We start from the raw sequence: 18954 nt of genomic DNA, 5'->3' as shown, positions 1-18954 counted from the left end.
AACGCACGCTCCTTGAAAAGCCCCCGATCCCACCATGCGACGCGCTTCCTGGCGCAGGGACAGGGCAGCCTTAGGGAACACAGGTCACCTTCCCTCCTGGGCCCCAGCCCGTGGCAGAGCCGGGGCTGCGCCTGCATCCGCTGCTTGTCCCCAACACCACGTGTGTGACACCAGCCTGAAGCGTCCGTCCCTGCCCTGTGCAGGGGTTCCCCTCCAGACCACGAGCGTGCTCAGCACGCTGCACTGCACATCTGTCGACTGCGTCTCTCTGGGGGCTGAACGCAATGCCCCAGGTATGTCAGCAAACCTCTTTGTTACAAAACCAGAAGTAAGCTGGGGTGCTCATCACTGCGGTAGATGTTTGGCTCCAGGAACTTGAAGCTTATGCAGCTGCGAGTTTAAATATGACATTATCACGGAAGTGAACAGAAAGCAAAATGCAAAAGCACAAGAGATTTTCCTATTCTCAAGAAAAAGCCAAGGTGGGAGTGCCGACGCCTGCAGGTCCGGCTCTCGGAGCAGGTCCCGCGCACAGGCCCTGCTGACCCTGCTGAGAAACACGTGCTCAGCACGCCGCAGCAACACTCCAGCTCTCAGAAGACTTTCTAACCATCTGAAACAGCTCTGGAGACAAGAGTCCTGCAACCAAAATGGGTGACATATGACGAACGTCCAGCCAGGCCCTCAGCACAGCCTCAGAGGCGGTTACACGGGGAAGGGGGGCGGGATGCCACAGGACCGCGGGGGAAGCAAAGCCACCTCTGTCGGGATGGGCTGGCAGCACGGCTGCCCCTCGCGCATGGGGAGTGCAGCTGTGCGGGCAGCCACCGCGTCCCCACCAGGAGCTCGGTACCGCCCCAGGCACACGGCTCCGAGATGTCCATCCCTGGTGACACTATCCTGACTCCCTAACATCAGGCTCAGCTTCTTTTGGCCTTCTCCCGGCACACATGGCAGTGTGCCCAGCTGTGTGCCCTGCCCCTCCAGCCATGTCTCCGCAGCACCAGCACCCCCAGGCCCCCTCTTCAGCAGGCCGCCCCTTCAGCTCTCAGCCACGGGCAGGAGGGGAGGGAAGCGAGCAGCCACAGCAGCACACACGACCGCACAACCCCAGCTGGCGTTGCCCAAGGTATCCCACACCTGGAGGAGGAAGCAGTGCTGCGAAGCCCAGGCCTTGCCAAGAGCAGCTGGGCCACGGCCTTGCTCTGACGTCCCGGCGCACGGACAGGCTTTTCTTAAGAGAAAGGCAAACATCCTTCACTCTCGGCTAGGGGCAACCAGCCTTTGTGCTCAAGGCAGCCATGGCGAGGGATCAGGCCGCACGCCGGCTCCCACCCTGCGGGACAGGGCTGCCGACAGCGCAGCTCCCACGCTGCTGCATACCAGCAGGTCAGGCTCCGCGGGGAAGTAACGCTGCCCATTGTCCTGGCACTACCAGGGCCGTGGGTCTGGCCACAGCCACCTTCTGCTAACAAGAGGCCTGCGGTCATAAAAGCATGACGAGCGGACATGAGTCGGTATCTGGTGCTTTAAAACCTGATAAGAATAACTCACCAAGCGTCCAGCTCCAGCGCAGACATCTCTGCAGCACAGGCAGTGTGCACAGCCGCTCTCTCTACGTGACACACAAGTAGAAGCTACAAAGCGGCATGAGAAGATGCTGAGTTGGCATTTTTCTCCTGGCACTACTCTAAACCAAGCGTCTTACAAATTTGACTTCTATGGGTTGCTAGTCTGCCTGTTGTTTTTCCAGAAACCTTGTTTTACTAGTCAGTTAATGACAGGGTTTTCATAAAGTATTTTCTTTGCAAAAAAGGTATAAGGACAGAATAATAAAAACATAAACCACTCATAACAGCTTTTCCAACCCAAATCAAGTTTTTTAAAAAACTGCGATTGCTTCCAGTTTTATATGCATTCACAAACTACCCGAATTGTTTGTACATTTTTTCCAGTAATTACCCTCCATGCTTTGCAGAACAGCATCACATGCCAGAAGACAGAAAGTTTCACAACAAAAAACGTCAACAGTCACAAACTTCTGCCGTGCCGGGATTAGCACAAGCAGCGTTAGCCAAGAGCTGCTGCTGAAGGCGCCTCCCGGCCTCTTGTTCTTGTTCTGTGCTAACGGTAACGAGCCCTCGTGCAGCGGCCGGTGAAGTCACAGCACAGCGGATTTTACCGCAGCAACGTGCAATATTACCAGTCAGATGCCTGCTCTTAGAAACTACTTTAAGGCTGTACTGCCTTGAAAAGGTCTCAAAGCTTTCAGATATTTAACTGTAGCTCAAGTGTCATTGTGGTCCTAGGACTCAGGAATTGCAAACATTAGTGACAACTTAAGTTACACCCTTCAGGAAAGAACAGCCAATGAGCAACTGATGGAAACATTTCAGTTCCACCTTAGCAAAATTCAAGGAAAGCAATACAATTCAGTCCTCCTGAATGGAGAGAATTAGATACAGGGCAAGTCTCCGAAATAATGAATTTTTTTAGAAATGATGTACCAAAACACTGGAAGTGCTGGTCTGACAGGGAACCTAAGTAAATGCGACATGTAGAACATGGGAAGTTTTGTTCTGATTTTCTAATTTTGAGCAACTGCAGTTGTTTACCCAGCTATTACACCATCTCCAGACAGGCAGACTGGGTTGGCAGCTCACCTTAGACACATGTAAGGCAGAAAATCATCCGTAGAAAGCCAGTTGAAGGAGGCCAATGAAATGGCAGTACGTGTTAAATCTATCTATATACCCATATATACATGGAGAGGTTTGGCTGAAGAGTAAAGAGGGAAAGGAGGGTCTGGCCTAATCCAGGCCATCCCATCATTTTCTTATCATTCTCAACATTATCTTCTTTCCCACAGTTTACAGACCTGCTCCACCCTTTCTGCTCTGTACCTGTAGCTCAGATACCCACCGTGTCTGCAATAACCCAAGTCTCCTCCAGAGCAAGTGCTTCTTTTCCTTTTTTCCTCGCCCTACAGTCTCACCCCCCATCTCATGGCTGGGTCTTACTGTTGGCACCACACCTGCAGTGGTCCTACTGGTAAGAACGGGCAACGTTTTCCTTAGGCTAACACATGATTGGGCAAACATACTCCTATTTTGACTTCCAGGTCTGGACTTTGAGCTCCTCTTGGCCACACGCTTTCCTACTCCGCAGGGACCGACTGGCACGGCCCATCTGACTGATCTGAAGCATTAGGTGCTTCTTCACCTTGCCCCTTCTCCTCCCCAGAAGCCACCAGATGTGGCCTACCAGCCCACCCGGAGCTCACAACAGCAAAGAGCTGTCAGTAATGGTGACGACACCCGTTCTGCTAACGCCGTCCCAAACTGCACGTACAAACACAGCGAAGACGGTTCAGAAGGATGAAGCTTTGCTGCTCCTTTAAATAGAGCACTGTTCGTACAGGAGCGATGGATTTTGACCATGATTCTTTCATTGGCGAGGACAGCGTATTCTGGGCATCAGGTTTATTTATACTCCAGATCTAGCTAATAGGAATTTGGGTCCAATCCAAACGCTCTTGATATAATAAAGTCTTTAGCCAGAGTTAAACAGCATTTGAAGGAGCAAGATCAAGAATGAAGCTTAAATGCTGCTGCAGTTATACGTGTTTGCTTGCTCGAGTGTCCAGTTGTCCAGACACCTTGAGCACACAGGATGAATATGCCATGCTCTGATTATTTACTCCAGCCAGGCTTGCTGGGATGCAATAATAACTCAAGCAAATCAAGTCCTTCATCACACTCAAGCAAGTGGTGAAGTCCCATGACAGAGGGTACAAAAAAAAAAAAAAAAAAAATCCTTTTCCCTCCCCAGGATTTACAGGAGCACTGACCATCGTAGTCCCACTGCATTAAAATAACTTAAAGAACAGAGAGTCTACAGCAGGAGTGGCAGCGGCTTGAGTACACACAGTCCTTCTAGCACAAAAAAGAGCAGAAAAATTTAGGGGCCAACATAATGAACCACAGCGTATAAAGCAAGACCTTTCACGACAAGACTCTTCCTAATGATTACTTATGGTTTTCAGACAAAAAGTTAATCCTTCCCCTTGTTTAACAGTATCACAGATGTGGTCTTGTCTAGGTAGTGATGACTGGAAGGCCATGAAACAATTCCAGATCTTATTCAAGTTGCTGGAGTTTTCCCATGGATATCACCAAGGGCAGTGTAGTAGGCAGTCAACTGAAATTACAGATGGCATTGCTATCCCCAGTCACACCACATCCTATATTTTTAGGTACCAAATTTTCATCCTGGGCAAAGTTTTGACTGTTTGATGAGAAAGGGAGTCCCATCCCCCTCCACGCTTGCAACCAGTAAAAGTAAAACCTGGAGGCATTACAGAGAATCAGCTCCCACGTTTATGTTCCCACCTCATATCCTCAAACAAAGAGGTTGCAGGTGAAGCCCAAAAGAATTTAATTTGATGATACAGGCCATTCCCCAGCAATACACCAACATTTCAGACACAAGCCCAACTGCTGTGAGAAATGTTGAAATACTGTTCCCCAGTTAAAGACAGTTTTTGGTACAATCATTCTGAAGAGCCATGAAGAAAAGTGCCTTCGTAAGAAATCAATACCAGAGAGGTCAGAGAAACTGCAGGGGAGCAGGGGGCCTCCAAGGGCCCTTAAAACTGTTATGGGTAACTGCTGGGCATCAGTACCTAGATATGACAAATATAATCTCAATCCCAAGAAGAGTTTTAGTTCTTTGAACCAAGAGATATTTCAAAGAAACTTAAAGTCTAGGAGCTATTAGTCCTCCAGCCACACAGGATTAGTTTTGGGGCAAATGAAGTATCCCCAATACTTGCCACATCCTAACTGTAAATGGCACTAATGCATGACTACAATTTTATTAGCTCTTTGAGCAAGCGATGCTTGCTTCCTCCCGATGTCAACTGCTTCGTACTCCCCTGAGAGCAGGCACTCCAACTCCCATCGTCTCCCAGAGGTTTGGGACTAAAGGCTCTTATCACCTCTGAAATTGCCACCACCAACTAACAACCAGGCATTGAAGTTTAGCAATTGCTCACCTCAGTTTTTAAGGAAAAACAAATGCAAACAAACAGTGGAACGTAGGTTAAAAAACCCAAGGAGGTTTTTCATGGGAAGCGTTAGTCCGGCAAGCACTCACCTGATGCTGGAGGCAAAGTTATGTCTCAAACTGTGTTAAGAGATCTCTTATTTCTGGAGTCAGATGCTCTACTGCCTTTGCAGCTTCTGTGATAGCTTTCCGATACATCCCTTTCTTCTTGCGATTAAATCTCAGTTTGAAAAATTCAGAGAAAGGAGAGAGTTTTGAAACAGATAAGAATGAAGTCGTTGGAGAACCAAACCATGATACTTTAGCTTCTCGCCACGAAGGTTCCCCGTTTTCCTTCTGGCTAAGGTTTATGTCAAGAACACGTGCTGGCCACCATGGAAAACCATGAATTTTACCCCAAACAATATCCCCCACTGAAACAGTTCTTCCATCTTCTGTGACACATTTAGACACACTTTGGGTATGCAGTCTAACTGTTAGTGGCGGCACAATTTTACGCTCATCTTTTGAAGATGAAGAGACGGATGCATCATCACCAGGCAAAAAGTCACACATTTCTGGTGATGTTACTTCTGAACTAGACGACTTGGATTCATCTAGACTGTCATTACTACACACTGATAAGCTAGAAGAATCTGCTTTTCTTTTACGATAATTCATAAGGAAAGCCAAGTTATCATGTCCATCTTTACCTTGGGGAAATCTTTTAAAGTCCTCATCTTCACCTGAACTCCCTGAAGATATCTCAGCTAAACTTCTGTCTGTGGATTCATCATTGTAAAACGCGCCAGGATTGGACTCCCTGCTGTTCTGAAGGACGTTTATTTCGTCAATAAGTTCTGCCTTATAAATTGAAACACTCTGACCATCATTTATGCGATGGGGCTTCAGCCGTATCTTTGGGGGTGGGACATCTGCACTGGAATGCACCGGCCGCGTGAGCTTCAGTTTTGGAATGGAAGCAAGCTGGCTGCCTGCTGACTTGTCCATTAAACATTTGGTTTCTCGACATCGTTCAGAGTCTCTGGTCTCCTCTTGGTCCTCCCCTCCATTCTGCAGTATTCGGTCTGGACAGAACGGTTTGACTGAGCCATGAACCCGGGAAGGGATTTTTACAACTTCGCCTTTCCCTTGTGGAGTACTGTAGGATATTTTTATAACTGGCGTTCGATGTACTAGTTCCCCAGAAAATTTGTCGTCCTCTCTCTTTTCTCTTTTGTTCCTTTTCTCCGTGTAGTCGGAGTCACTGTGCTTTTTCTGCTCTTTGTCCTGCATGCTCAGCTTCCTCCTGGTTTTAGCATTCTGCCTGCCTGTGTTCGCATCCTCGGGGTTCAGAGTGTTTTTACACTTCTCACAGAGCACCTGCCTTGGCCGCAGCCTGATAGTGCTCATGATAAGCCTTCCCGGGTCTCTGTTCCGCGACAAACGCCTCCTCGTCCTCTTTATAGTCCGTGGCGGTGGCTGGGGAACCCACTGGTTGTACGTGTGCCGTAGCCATAACGGACGAGGAAAGGGAGCTCCCTCGAAGTAGGGGGGGTAGGGAGGAAGGCTGCCAGGCGGCGGGGGCGGCAGGAGCGGGGGTACTTGCTCGTCGCTGCTTCCTTTGGGAGGCTTTTCACCAGCGGGCTGCGGCTCCGCCTCACCCTGCACGGCATCTCCACCATCAGCAACTCCGTTAGCGCAAGCGTCAGCAGGAGGGCCCTCGTGCTTGGGAAAGGAGGATGGGAGACAAAACAGTCCGGATCTAAAACAGGGCAAGAAGGACAGGGAGGGAAAGAGAGAAAGAGTCAGGATGTTTGAAAGGTGCTTCTCTGGGAGGACTGTGTATAACAAACATGCTACTTTCTTAAAAAAACAAACAAAACCCCCCAAACAAACAAAAAAACCCAAAAGCAAAAACCAAAACCCCACAACTTCCACATATCAAGAACGCAACATTTTCCCTTGACTTTTAAGACAAGGCAGCCAATTCTGCCACTGAAAAAAAACACAACAGCATTTCAAAATTTAGGAAAGGTGTCCTAATCTGCAAGAAAAGGCATGGAGATCAAAATCTCTATTTCCATGAACTCTTTGCACAAAGTTTTTGCTCTAAGAAGTTTTAAGTTTTATCATGCAAAGCAGTTTATGTTATCAGCAGGCTGGTAAAGCCACGCGGAGGGCTGTCATACAGATTATGCAAGCCGCCTGGGAGCTACTAAACTTCCTTTCTTCACACTGTACTTGCATGGCTGATTTTTCAGCTTCTCATTCAAAATCTGAACAACCTAACTGGGATGGACAACTTGCACTTTCAAGCCACAGGTCCACCGGTACACAGCTCTGCTCCTCTGCCCCCAGTCTTTCCATATATGACTTTCTTTGTTAAAATAAGGAATACACTGCTACTTCAGAATAGCAAGATTAAGAATGATGATGTACTATTGTTGAATGCCAAGTCTCATTACAGGCTACCAAAGTCTGGATACAATATCTTGCACAGATATTGGAAAAAGCAAATCCTCTGAAACACACAACTGTGATTCAAGTCTCCGAGTTTCTGCACCAGAATTTATGCCCTTGGCCTGACATTAGACATATTATGCTAACACAGCACTTGGACAAATATTTGCCCTGAAACACCGACTCAGAATGGGCAGTGCTCGCTGTCGGCTTTCCAGAGATACTTCTGTAGAGAGTACACCATCGGTGAAGTGTTTCAGCGTTTTTAATAATAACAAAATGCTGTATGGGCGAGCCACGAAGAAGCCACAAAGAGACAGAGAACAGTTACGGACCAAACACCAGTTTTAGTTTAGGATGCTACATTCCCCATCGCCCTCCTCGCTAGCCGCCGTTTTTCTTCCAACCACTAGCAAGGGAGGAGTTTCTTGGTGGCGTCACAGAGAGGAGGACTTTGGCAACTGGTACGCAGATGGGCACCAAAGAGGAGCTGAAGGCTTCCGCTCAGTCACACATCCCCTTATCAAGAGGAGCACAAAGTCATGGCCGCGGTTCGCCGATGGAGAGGAGCCTCCTCCCTCCACGCAGGCACCCGGGCTCCCAGTGCCCTCCCCAGCTCTGCCCACGGCCGCGTCGCGTTGCTGTGGGAAGGACCCTAACAACACCACTTCCCCTCACCAGGCAGAGGCGAGGAGGCGTCTCCTCCCCAGGAGCACCAGCAGAAAGCAGCGTCACCGAAGGCCACGTACCGTCTGAGATTAGAGACAAAAAGAGCAGGGCTTTGTAAGCAGGTCACAGGAGAACGGGGAACACGGATCCCATTTAGTACGGCTCTAATCCACTGGCTTCGTTCTCCTTTTCTCAGGTAACTGCAGACTCTCTCTCTCTCACCTGCTTTCCATGAAGACTCCCACCAAGTTCAAAAATGAAGCTTGCATAAACTAAACAAGCAGGAATTAGTCTGATTCTGGTACCAAGTCACTGCCCTTCTCTGAAACAAAAAGAACGACGGAATTATCTGGACTCTGAAAAGTCTTTTCCCATTATTCAAAGAGGGCAAGAACTGGCTGTTTAGATGACAGTTTAGTTTAACTGGGAAACTCCAAGTTCAAATGCTCGTGAGTCAAGAGGATTACACTATTGAAACCACATAATTTGGAACAAAATGCTTTTGTTCCAAGAGGTTTTTTTTAAACAGAGATGACTGAGAATGTAGGTGTCTTCCAAATGACAACCAAGAAAGCAAATACAGTTTGTGCAGCCAAACAAAGATGTCAGCATTGTTCATAAAACAACTGAAAGTAATATCATTTCCGAAGCTCTGGCTATAAATTTTGGTTTTTTCATGCAATGAGATTGTCTAATTTGGTCACACCAGAAAACTGTACAAGTTTTCTGTTCCTCGCATGGAGGCAAGCCCGGCTCCCTCTGCTCCTGCAGGCAAGCCCTCATCCCGTCTGCTTTCCACAGTCTGGCTCGGAGCAGGCAAACGTACAGGCAGGTCCCTCAAATCCACAAGTCCTTCCCCGGGATCCAGTGCGGCACGAATAGCAGAAGCAAAGCACTTGAAGGTTAACTTCACGGGATGATTTATGCTTGTAAAGTTAACGTATTAGCACGTTGTAACCCTGCTAGGTTTGAAACGGCCCACCTTGCCGCAGGAACGCGCCCCCGCAGACCCCAGCCTCGCAGCAGCACGTGGGTCAATGCCCTCCCTGGGGAGCGCAGCGAGGCAAGAAACGAGCGCGCTTGTGCTCAGGTACCTGTGCCCTGCTGCCATCGCACGGCCCTGGACTACGGCTAACGCGGACCGCAGCGGGACCGGCCGCAGCCGCGGGCCCTGGGCAGCCCTCCCGCTCCGCCTGGCGAGGGGGCACAGGCCGGCGGGGACACCAGGGCACACGCCTGCACTGTGCGGGCAGCTCGTGGCAAGTGCTTCGGAGAAGTGCAGTGGCTGTTAAACCATTTTAACCAGAAGCCTTTTAGGCCAGGGTCCTGCTATTTTAGGCTTGCTATAAAAATACAAGGAAAAAAGACCAAACGACCAGGAATAGTCCCCCACGGCAGGGACTCCTCACCCAGAATCAGTCACTGCCCTGGGCCAGGGCCATTGCTTCAACAGCTTCTGAGCCCAAAGATGCAGTAGTACCAGCAGTCTGAGAGAAAATACACCACCTGCCTTGTCCGAGGGATTACACGAACTGCCAGGCTGAACAACAAAGCAGCTTAAGATTCATTTTTGACAGCAGCGGCTTCCGCATGCCCAGGTAGCGGCTCTGGCAGGGAGGGCCGCGGCCAGGCAGGGGCAGCGACAGATGAGCTCTGCAAATCCTGCTGCTGCATGGTGGTGCGGCAGGACTGCTCCTACGCTGGTGCTGGGGCAGGCAGCCCACCACTGCATCCTGCACCCCGCCATGGCATCCAACAGCACCGTGGAGAGCCGTGCTCGGCATGGCCACGGCACAGGGTGCCGGGAACTGTAAAACATGCAGGTTGCTGTGCTAAGTGGCCAAGTCCTTCCCGCCCTGTTCTGGGCTTGGGACCCCAGCCGCCTGCCTGACATGCCTTCCTGTACCGGAGCTCCCGTGGTGCAGAGGCGGCGCAGCAGGAGCTCACAGGCTCCCTCCTCTCCCCGCTCACAAGCATCCCTGCCTCGGGGAGCTTCGGCAGGGCACCCAGCACCTCCCATGGCAGCTGTGCTCCCCTGCACCAGGCGCTCTCATGGGCAGCCAGCAAGGGCAGCCATGGTAAACTACAGCCCCTGCAGCTCCTCCAGCAGCGCCTCTGGCTCCAGCCAGGACTCCAGGAATCTGGTGGCCCAGCCTGCCGTGAGGTAACCACACGGGTACCCCAGCACGCTGCCAGAGCCAGGGCGCATGTGTGATGGATGCACTTGCTCCCGAGGGGCCTCTAGTTCTTTTCATTCATACTGGAGGTGTCTCCGAAGGCTAAGAAACCAGTTTAGCTGAGGAATCATCCCTTTTCCAGTCTGCCTGCCACGCCAGTTCTGGGCAGAGGCAAGAAGAGTTCTGCTGCCTTGCTCACCTGCCCGCCCACCTGCCCGCCACGTGGCAATGTGCACCCCATCCCTATTCCTCAGGCACAGGGGAAAGAAAACAGCTCCAGAGCGGCCACGCACAGGTATCTCGTCACTGCATTGCCAGGCGGCAGCAGCACCCGTTCAGCAGGACTGAACAACCACCATCACCCAAGGCTGCTTTCGGTTTCTCTGTCCCTCCACACTACGCACTCCTGATAGGGATGCACTGGAAGACCGAGCATCTTCAGGCTCCTTCAGCCGGGGCAAGATCAACTAAAAGCGATTAAGTCCTACCCTTGGAGAGTGCTCGCCGGGGCCATGCCCGCAGCCCCCACGCTCCCCCCTCACCCAGCCTGAAGCCGCCTTCCATGCAGGCACAGCTCCTTGTAAGAGGATTTAGCTCCAGCGTCTTTCCACCCACTGCAGAACAAGAAACGTTTCATCTGACACACTTCACTTTCCAGGAGAAGCTCACTTTTACCACAAGGAGAAATACCAATTTCACTGGCTTTCCCTACATCACCCAGACTTGTGGGGTTTTTTTGTTTTCTTTTTCCCCTCACAAATCTAAGTGTAGTTAATGTATTTCTACCTACTTACTGTCACTATTGATTCTGCATATCTAAACCCATTCAACTAAGGTGAAGGTGGGTTAGGGGCATGAGTGCACGTGCAGGCACTACAAGCTTCAGGAAACACTGCAGAATGTGATTTCACCCTGTTTATAATCCCCCTTTTGGGCCAGACGTACCCAAACGGACTAAGTTACCTCAGCCCAACCTCTGCTTGGAACAGAAGACATCATCCTCCAATTTATACTCATGCATAATTAAAAAACAACTAATTATAAGTTCAGTTGCAAGAAAATTGCCAAGTCTTGTTATCAAAAACACTTTAACTGCAGTCAAAATGCATTTAAATCTCACGAGCATGGATGCTATGTAGCTTGCTGTCTAGAAGAGTGAATTTATTAGAACAAAGTAACCGCCAGTCACTCGATAAGAAGTACTTGCTGCATGCACTACCTAGGCTGTGGTCAAAAAGGGATGCCTGTAAGAAGCCAATAGCCATTTTTTCTTCAAATAATTCCACAGTCATTGGAAAAGCCAGGCATGTATTTTTAACTACATCCCACTGTTCCCAAAGGCACAGGGGAGAAGGCAGGCTGCAGGCAGGCAGGCTGCAGGCAGGCACACCGGTGCGCAGGGGAGAAGGCAGGCTGCAGGCAGGCAGGCAGGCATGCTTCTGCCCGCAGCCACTCCCGCTTCCCACGCAAGCTGCCTGCAGGCCGGGCCCCCGCAAACCCAGGCAGGTGGTTTCGGGTTCAAACCTGCGCCTGCTTCTTTGCAGCTAAAATAACGGGAGTCCGATGGTGGGACCTGGACGGAGAGGGATCTCCTGGCTGCCCAGGGTCACAGGCCTGCCTCCTGCCCAGCTCCCCACGTCACCCGCTACATTTTAGGAGAAATAAAGAGATTCACCCTCTATGTAATGCTAAGAACAGTTTAAAACATAAAAGAAAGCCAAGGAGCCACCATACAGGCTTTCCCGCTCTTTCTTTTGGGGTTCTCCCCTCTTTTTGTACAGGTAAATCAACCCACTCTGGTTGCTCGTCCCCTGCCAGTCCCGGCCCCCCATCCTGCATGGCCCCCCCTCTCCGGCGGGGCGGCACTGCCCGCACGGCATCGACTGCTGCCGGGGTCACGGGCACAGAGCATACGGTAACCCCCGCACAGGGCGCAGCACAGCGAGACACCTCTCTCCGTCAGCACGGCCATGGGGAGGAGGAGGGAAAACATTTTTGCCACATCTCCGCTTTGGACTAGTTTTGGGGCCTTCAAAGTTCAGCACCAAGCTGACAAATTCCTACTGCCTTTGGGACGCATCTTGACCTTTACCTTCCAACCACTAGCAGACCGACTCCTCTATTCTGCTGTTATCGTGATGGGCAAGACCTCTTCTTCCCTCCACGTGCCAAACCCAGGGTCACTGCAGTGGAGAAGGTGCTTTCAGCCCATTCCTAACACTTACCCAAAGTCACTGAGGTCCACCAGGAGCCAGGCACTCGCCTCACCTACGACCCTTCCTTCCCATTGACCAGGCACAATCAGAGGCCATGGCTCTCCAGCCACGTGTTGGCCACCATGTCACAGGCTTACTATAGTCCTCACAGGCCAGCCAGAGCTCGGGACCACCACAGATGGGAGGCAGCCCCAGCAGTGGCTCCGTGTTCAAGTTCTGCGCAACATTCAAAGTGGGGAGACCTCCTGGCCCACCGGCCCCACGGGGAGAGGCTCTCCTCCCAGCACGGCAAGAGACTCGTGGAAGCTGAGATCTCTAGCCAGGGAGAGATCCTGGAGAGACAGGCGGGATGTGCTCCCGCTCCATCGCGGCCCTAAAGAGATGCTGAAAATGCAGTGCCAGGCGGCACCCAGAAGCCAGACTGCTTTTCCTCCCATTTCTCTCCCTGAGCCAGCACTACCGTGCCAATGGGCTATGAAACCGGCCTACTCAAAGATTTTAGCCTCTTTTAAGGCGACGAGAGGGAGCAGAGATCCCATCCCTGTGCGACCTTGGGGGTGGGTGGGCCCATCCGCAGGCTCACCTTTCGCCACAGACAAGTCCGATCATTAGAGATGATCATTTCTGGGGTAGGTGGGAGCGAGGAGACGAGGGCAGCTACCCTACTCATGAGTTAAAACATATCAACAAAATGCCTCCTCTCTGCCCTCCCCGTTCCGCTTCGAGTCAGAAAGGAGGGTGCTGCCTGAGCATCCCCACTGCAGGCCCAGGCAGCCCCCGGCCAAGCCGCGGGTCTCCCGGTCGATGGGACAGCAGCGGAACGGGCACCAGCCCTCGGAGACAACTCCACTGCCCCAGCACCCTCCCGGCCCAGCAGAGATGAGCAACACCAGCGACAGGGCTGGGCAGCGATGGGCCCCAGGAGCACCTTAAAGCCTGGGAGGAAACACCCGTCTGGCCGTTTCTTGGATCCACAGGGGCAGAGGGGGGACAAAGAAGAAAAAAATCATGGAGAAAGGTTAGGGTGAAAAAAAAAAACTGGCAAAAAAGTGCACATTGTCACTAATGAGGAAGACAACTGGAACGTGAAAAGATAGAAACAGCTGGCTTTTTGAACTGGCCGAAGAGATGCCTACCGCTCACTGTTTTGGCTGGAACTAGACAACAAGCAGGGTTTACAGACACTTAATACAGTTAGATGCCTGAATAGTTTTGAAAATCTGGCTCCAGTTTTCTGGGATAGCCGTGTGAAACTAAATAAACTATGAAAATTAACTTCAGAAGTCTTGCTTCATACATCTTCTACGAAGAATTACAGAGGTGAAGCTGGCTGCACTCCCCCCAGTCCCAACCTGACAATTCACTTATTGAGCAGAGGGAAACCAAACCCCTCTTCTTCGCTTGAGCACGGCACCGAGAAAAGCCAGCCAGCTTCGGGGCGGCAGTCCTCGGGACGGCTGCACCTCCCATCGCCGCCTTACCGATGCTTCAAAAGTTAGCGTCGCTTTGAAATAAAGCGCCTGCCCCCCCCTCCGGCAGAACAGGCCCCGGCCGCCCCTCGCTAGGGAACGGCCGCTCGCCGTGGCGGAGGGGATCTCGCCCGCCCCAGAGCCGGGCCGGCACAGCCAGGCAGCCCCGCCGTGGCGGAGGCCCGAGGGCAGGCGCCCCGGGAGCCACCGCCGCGGCCCGGCGAAGGAGCAGCGGCCGGGCCGGCGGGGGCGGCCGCGAGGGACGGCAACGCCGGGGGGGCCCGGGGGGGGGCCGGGGCCGCTGGCGGCGGAGGGGGAAGGGGAAGAAAGCGGCACGAGCAGCCCGGCTGCGGCCTCCTCCCGCGGCCAGGCCGGGGCCGCGGCGCCGCAAGGTCGCGGGCTCCCGCAGCGGCGGGGGGGGGGGGGGGCGGGCCGGCCCCGGTGCCCGGCCGGGACGCGGGGCTGCGCCGCCGGAGCGGGGCCGGGGGGCAGCGCGGGGCAGGGGACTCGGCGGAGCCTCCCCACGAAGGGTCCGCCGCCCCCGGGGCACCGGGCGGCCCGGCCTCCCACGCGGGGCTCCCCGGGCCGCTTTGTTCCCGGCGGGCCGGGCCGCTCCGGGCGAACAAAGAGCGAGCCGCCCCCCCCCCCCGCCCCGCGGTCCCGGTCCCGGTCCCGGCCCCCCGCCGCCGCCCGTACTTCTTGGTGCAGTCGAGCAGGACGCCGGTGAAGCGGCGCTCCCCGCAGCTCAGCGTCACCACCAGCGTGTCGTTCACCATCTGCTCCACCAGCACCGGCAGCCACGCTCCCACCCGCGGCGACGGCGCCTCCTCCGCCTCGGCCATGCTGCCGCCGACCGCCGCCGCCGCCGCTGCCGCCCCCCCCGCCTGGGGCCGGGCCGCGCCGCGCGATGACCTCACGGTGCGGGCGCCCCGCGGCCGCCGCTGCCGTAGGTGCGTGACGTCAGGGCGGCTGCGGGCGGGGCGCGGCGCGCACGTGCGCCGGGGCGTGGCGTGGTGGGAGGGGCGTCCGCCCCGCCCGCCCCGCCCCGCCCCCTGGGGCCCGCGCATCCGGCTGGGTGCCACCGCGTCTTCGTGTCTGGGGACAGCGGTGGACACGCAATCGCTGGCAAAGACGCGCAGGCGGTGGCGACGTGTGTAGGGAAGGGAGCTGCGGCCGTCGCGGCGGGTCGGAACTGCTTCCCTGGCAATCACCGCCCCGCTGGCGCCGACGGTTCGGTCCCGGGCCTTAGAGATGCCGCAGGGTCCCAGCACTCGGCCGCCGTCACCGATTGAAGTCTGCCTCCTCCGCGGCCGGAATTCCCAGAGGAGCAGCCTGTCTTCCCCAGCTCCCGTGGTTCACCCCTTGGCTGGCTTCCTTGGCTGGTGATGGTGCCCCTGTGCTGGGCACTGGTGAGGCCGCCCCTCGAATGCTGTGCTCAGCGCTGGGCCCCTCACCCCAAGGCGGCCATGGAGGGGCTGGAGCGTGGCCAGAGCAGGGCAGCGAGGCTGGGGCAGGGGCTGGAGCCCAAGGCTGGGGAGGAGCGGCTGGGGGAGCTGGGGGGGCTCAGCCTGGAGAAGAGGAGGCTGAGGGGAGCCCTCATCGCTCTCTGCAACTGCCTGAAAGGAGGCTGGAGCCGGGGGGGTCGGTCTCTTCTCCCCAGGAACAAGCGATGGGACGAGAGGGAACGGCCTCAAGCTGCGCCAGGGCAGGTTTGGGTTGGGTATTGGGAAAAACTTCTTCCCCCAAAGGGCTGTCAGGCCCTGGCCCAGGCTGCCCAGGGCAGGGGCTGAGTCCCCATCCCTGGGGGTATTTAAAAGCCAGGGAGATGTGGTGCTTGGGGACATGGTTTAGTGGTGGGCTTGGCAGTGCTGGGCTAACGGTTGGACTCGATGATCTTAAGGGTCTTTTCCAACCTTAACGATTCTATGATTCTATCAATTTATACGAGCACTAATCCAGTGGTACCAGAGCACCAGCAGGGCCTCCTCTGCCAAGCGCCTTCTAACGCCAGGTACACCTGAAACCTCCTTTTTACTTTCCGAGACATACCATGGTATGGACAGGCGCCAAAACCCTCAGGTCCGACTCAGCCACGGTCCATTTTGGATGCAAATGATGTGGAGGCAACGACTGCTGTAAGCCCCCTCCACGCTCTCACCTCGGAGATGGCTCAGAGCTGTTCATCTGTCGCTATCTGCCCGGAGTTTCATCAGCAACAAATGGACCTCAGAAACTGGAAATACCGTCCTGGCCTCCGTGCCAGCTGTGCCAGTAGTCCAAGGCAAGAAATGCGTGTAGCACGAGTACGGCAGTGACATACGAAATACTCTTTGGTGATCTCCTCTGCCAACCCACGGTATTTTTCCCCAGCTGGCTTGCACACATCAGAAACGTGACGATGGCTCTAGGACACTCCCATTGTTCTGTGGAATATGGAAACACGGAGAGAAATTTGGGCCACTTAAAATCAGCGAGAAAACTTCAGGTGACTTCAGCAGAGTCAGATAACATCTGTAATACCACTTCTCCCAAGTTACTAAAACATACTTCAGATTTTAAGGTTAAATAGCAATTTAAATCTTATTTCCTTTACCTGTCTCCGATGTTTACTTCTGTCACTTCACATGAAGCAATTAAATTCATTCCACTTTTTTTTCTGGGTAGGTTTTCTGCTGCTTATTCACTGCAATGACCCTGCAACGAGCTTGCACATCCTCTGATAAATATTCAGAAGTCAAGCAGTGAAATACCATTTTCATTGCCTTTGAAATATGAGGGAGTTGAGAAAACACTTCTGCTAACTCAGGGTCACTCAACACTTTGCAATGTTAACTTTGCCAAACGTAATGGTCGGTGCTGAATTTTTTTCTTTCTAGGTGTTTGCTTCAAGGACATTGGTCTTGGTTGCATTGGTGTGACATCCCTGAGAATAAACAATTTCATTAGTTTGGGCTTAACCCCCTCTCTGCCTCAGTTAACCATTTGCCAAATGGGGATAATATCATCCCTTCCTAGCACAGAGACACCTAGCCAACCTGCCTGACGGTAGCATCACAGAAACTGGTTTCTTTCAAACTAAAACGCCTGGTTTCCCATGTGGACTTTGGAGAGTGAGCGTTAAATGAAAGCTTGAGCCGTTCACAGTATGGAGAAGACGCAAAGAAACCTGGACCAAGGAATCCAGAAGAAGTGAGGCTCCTGCGGGAGGTGCAGTACCGGGAGGCTCACTGTCCGGGGTCCATTTGTCTGGGGTGTAGATGCTCCAGGCCGGGGACGCAGGTCTGGGTGTGCCGGTGCAGGCGCAGTGCTGAGCCAGCCCTGCCGCACTGCTCCCAGGCCCACGTCGTGTTTGGAAAGGCCAGAGCCCAAGTTGGCGCGGCCGCAGGCGTGGGTGCTGGGCACTGGGGTGCTGGGATCCCCTTGCTGACAGCGGGGGAGAAACGCCTGCCGGGGCGGGGGCTGCACGCAGCAGCCTGAACTCAGCTGGGCTGGCCCTGGGCTAACGGGGGAGACCCGGGCCGTTCCCTGACAACCCGCCTGGGTATGCCCGCGTTGCTCCCGGCAGAGCGCGCGGTGCCAGGACCGCTCACCGGTGCGGCTGCGGCGCAGCAAACCCACGCAGAGCCAGCCACGACGCTGACCCAGGCACAGCCCCGGCGCTCGCCCCGCTGCCAGCCTGCAGCCCCTGGACCACGCAGCCAGTGCCCGGCCTCTGCCGCTGTTCGTGGGCTCCAACAGAGTGACCGCAGCCGGGCCTTTCCACTGCCAGGGGGTTACTGCCATGCCGTGGGCCTGCCGCGGGCCTGCTGCCAGCAGCTGGCTGCAGGTCACCCCGTCACCGCAGGCAGCCACCACCAGTGGTACGCACACAGGAGGGCAGGGTAGCTCCTAACTGGGAAAGCTTGGAAATTGTAACGCTTTAAACCTTGTCTTCTGCCCAGGCACCCTGAGATTTTAACTGGTGAAAGCCCCCATAGCACCTGAAAACCATAAAAAAGTGACCGTGAGCCCCAGAACTGAGACTGGTTTGGAAGAGCTCCAAGCTCTGAGCCTTAACACCCAGGAGCAGCCGATTCACCTACGCTCTCCAAGTGATGTTCAGTTGCAGATATAAATGTAATCTGACTTGATACTTACTGATATCTGCACAAATTAGCATTATTTGTGGAACTGAATCAAGAGCCAAGGGGGTTATTGGTACAGTCAAACTGCACCCGTGCTGGGCCCTGCCTCCGCCAGACCCGTGCCCTGCCTGTGAAGCATGCCAGAACACAAGGGTAACGCAATTCGGTTTTGTGGTTGGTGATCCTCCCTCTTTTCCTCTCTCAGAGGTCTGGCATTCCTGAAAATGGAACAAACGAGGATGAATTAATTTCAGCCCTCCTGCTGGAGTGGAAGTGTCCGTTCCCAATTTTCCATGAGCAAGTACCAATAAAACCAGCATGGAAATCAATTATCGTATTTGTACAAAAAATTAATTGAAATACTCTGTTCAGCGACTGCCTCTCATTAATCTGTTGTTCCAGACATAGGCAAGACGAAGCTCTCTCGGATACATTTGGAAGTGTGTTCAGCGACACCGCACACAGAAAGCGAGAAGGATGCTTTAGGAATGGCCACAAACCTACAAATGCAACCGGTCCCCTGGGATCCACCAGGCCAGCCTAACGGCTGATTTCTGCTTAGGACTCGGAGACACAAAGGTCAAAACCGTGAAAAACAAAAGTCAAGTCCTTCTTAAATGTGACTTCTCAGAAAAAAAAGTAGAGAAAATCCTTTTTTTAACCTTTCATTTGCTAATTACTTCAACAATGTAGTTCTGTAACAACCGCTAGTAGTACTTTCTTCAGGGTTTCCTTAGGGTTTATGCATAGGCCAAAAGGATTGCCGTACGGAAATGAATGCTTTCACTGG

General features: G+C 53.5%; 1 protein-coding gene across 12 annotated transcripts in view; it reads right to left on the bottom strand.

The window, feature by feature from the left end:
• The window catches only part of PWWP2B (PWWP domain containing 2B), an 80886-nt gene extending 65892 nt beyond the window's left edge, over positions 1-14994 (bottom strand). For 11 of the 12 annotated variants that reach the window (XR_015706288.1, XR_015706292.1, XR_015706291.1 and 8 more), the window contains exons 1-2: positions 14737-14994; positions 5158-6811 (exon numbers count right to left, since the gene is read on the bottom strand). Coding sequence is in view for 5 of the 12 variants with exons in the window: in XM_087764530.1 (XP_087620656.1) it covers positions 5176-6811; positions 14737-14882 (1782 nt within the window). In the remaining 7 variants the exon portion in view is untranslated. Of the gene's footprint in view, positions 1-1403; positions 1638-5157; positions 6812-14736 lie in introns of those variants that run through there. The other variant, XM_087764533.1, reaches the window with a different exon arrangement.
• Between the last annotated feature and the right edge of the window lie 3960 nt (positions 14995-18954).

This window comes from Nipponia nippon, unplaced genomic scaffold (genome assembly GCF_047370975.1).
Source record: "Nipponia nippon isolate SJK-2023a ecotype South Korea unplaced genomic scaffold, ASM4737097v1 scaffold_3, whole genome shotgun sequence".
Classification (NCBI taxonomy): domain Eukaryota; kingdom Metazoa; phylum Chordata; class Aves; order Pelecaniformes; family Threskiornithidae; genus Nipponia; species Nipponia nippon.
This window is presented reverse-complemented; position numbering and strand designations above follow the sequence as displayed.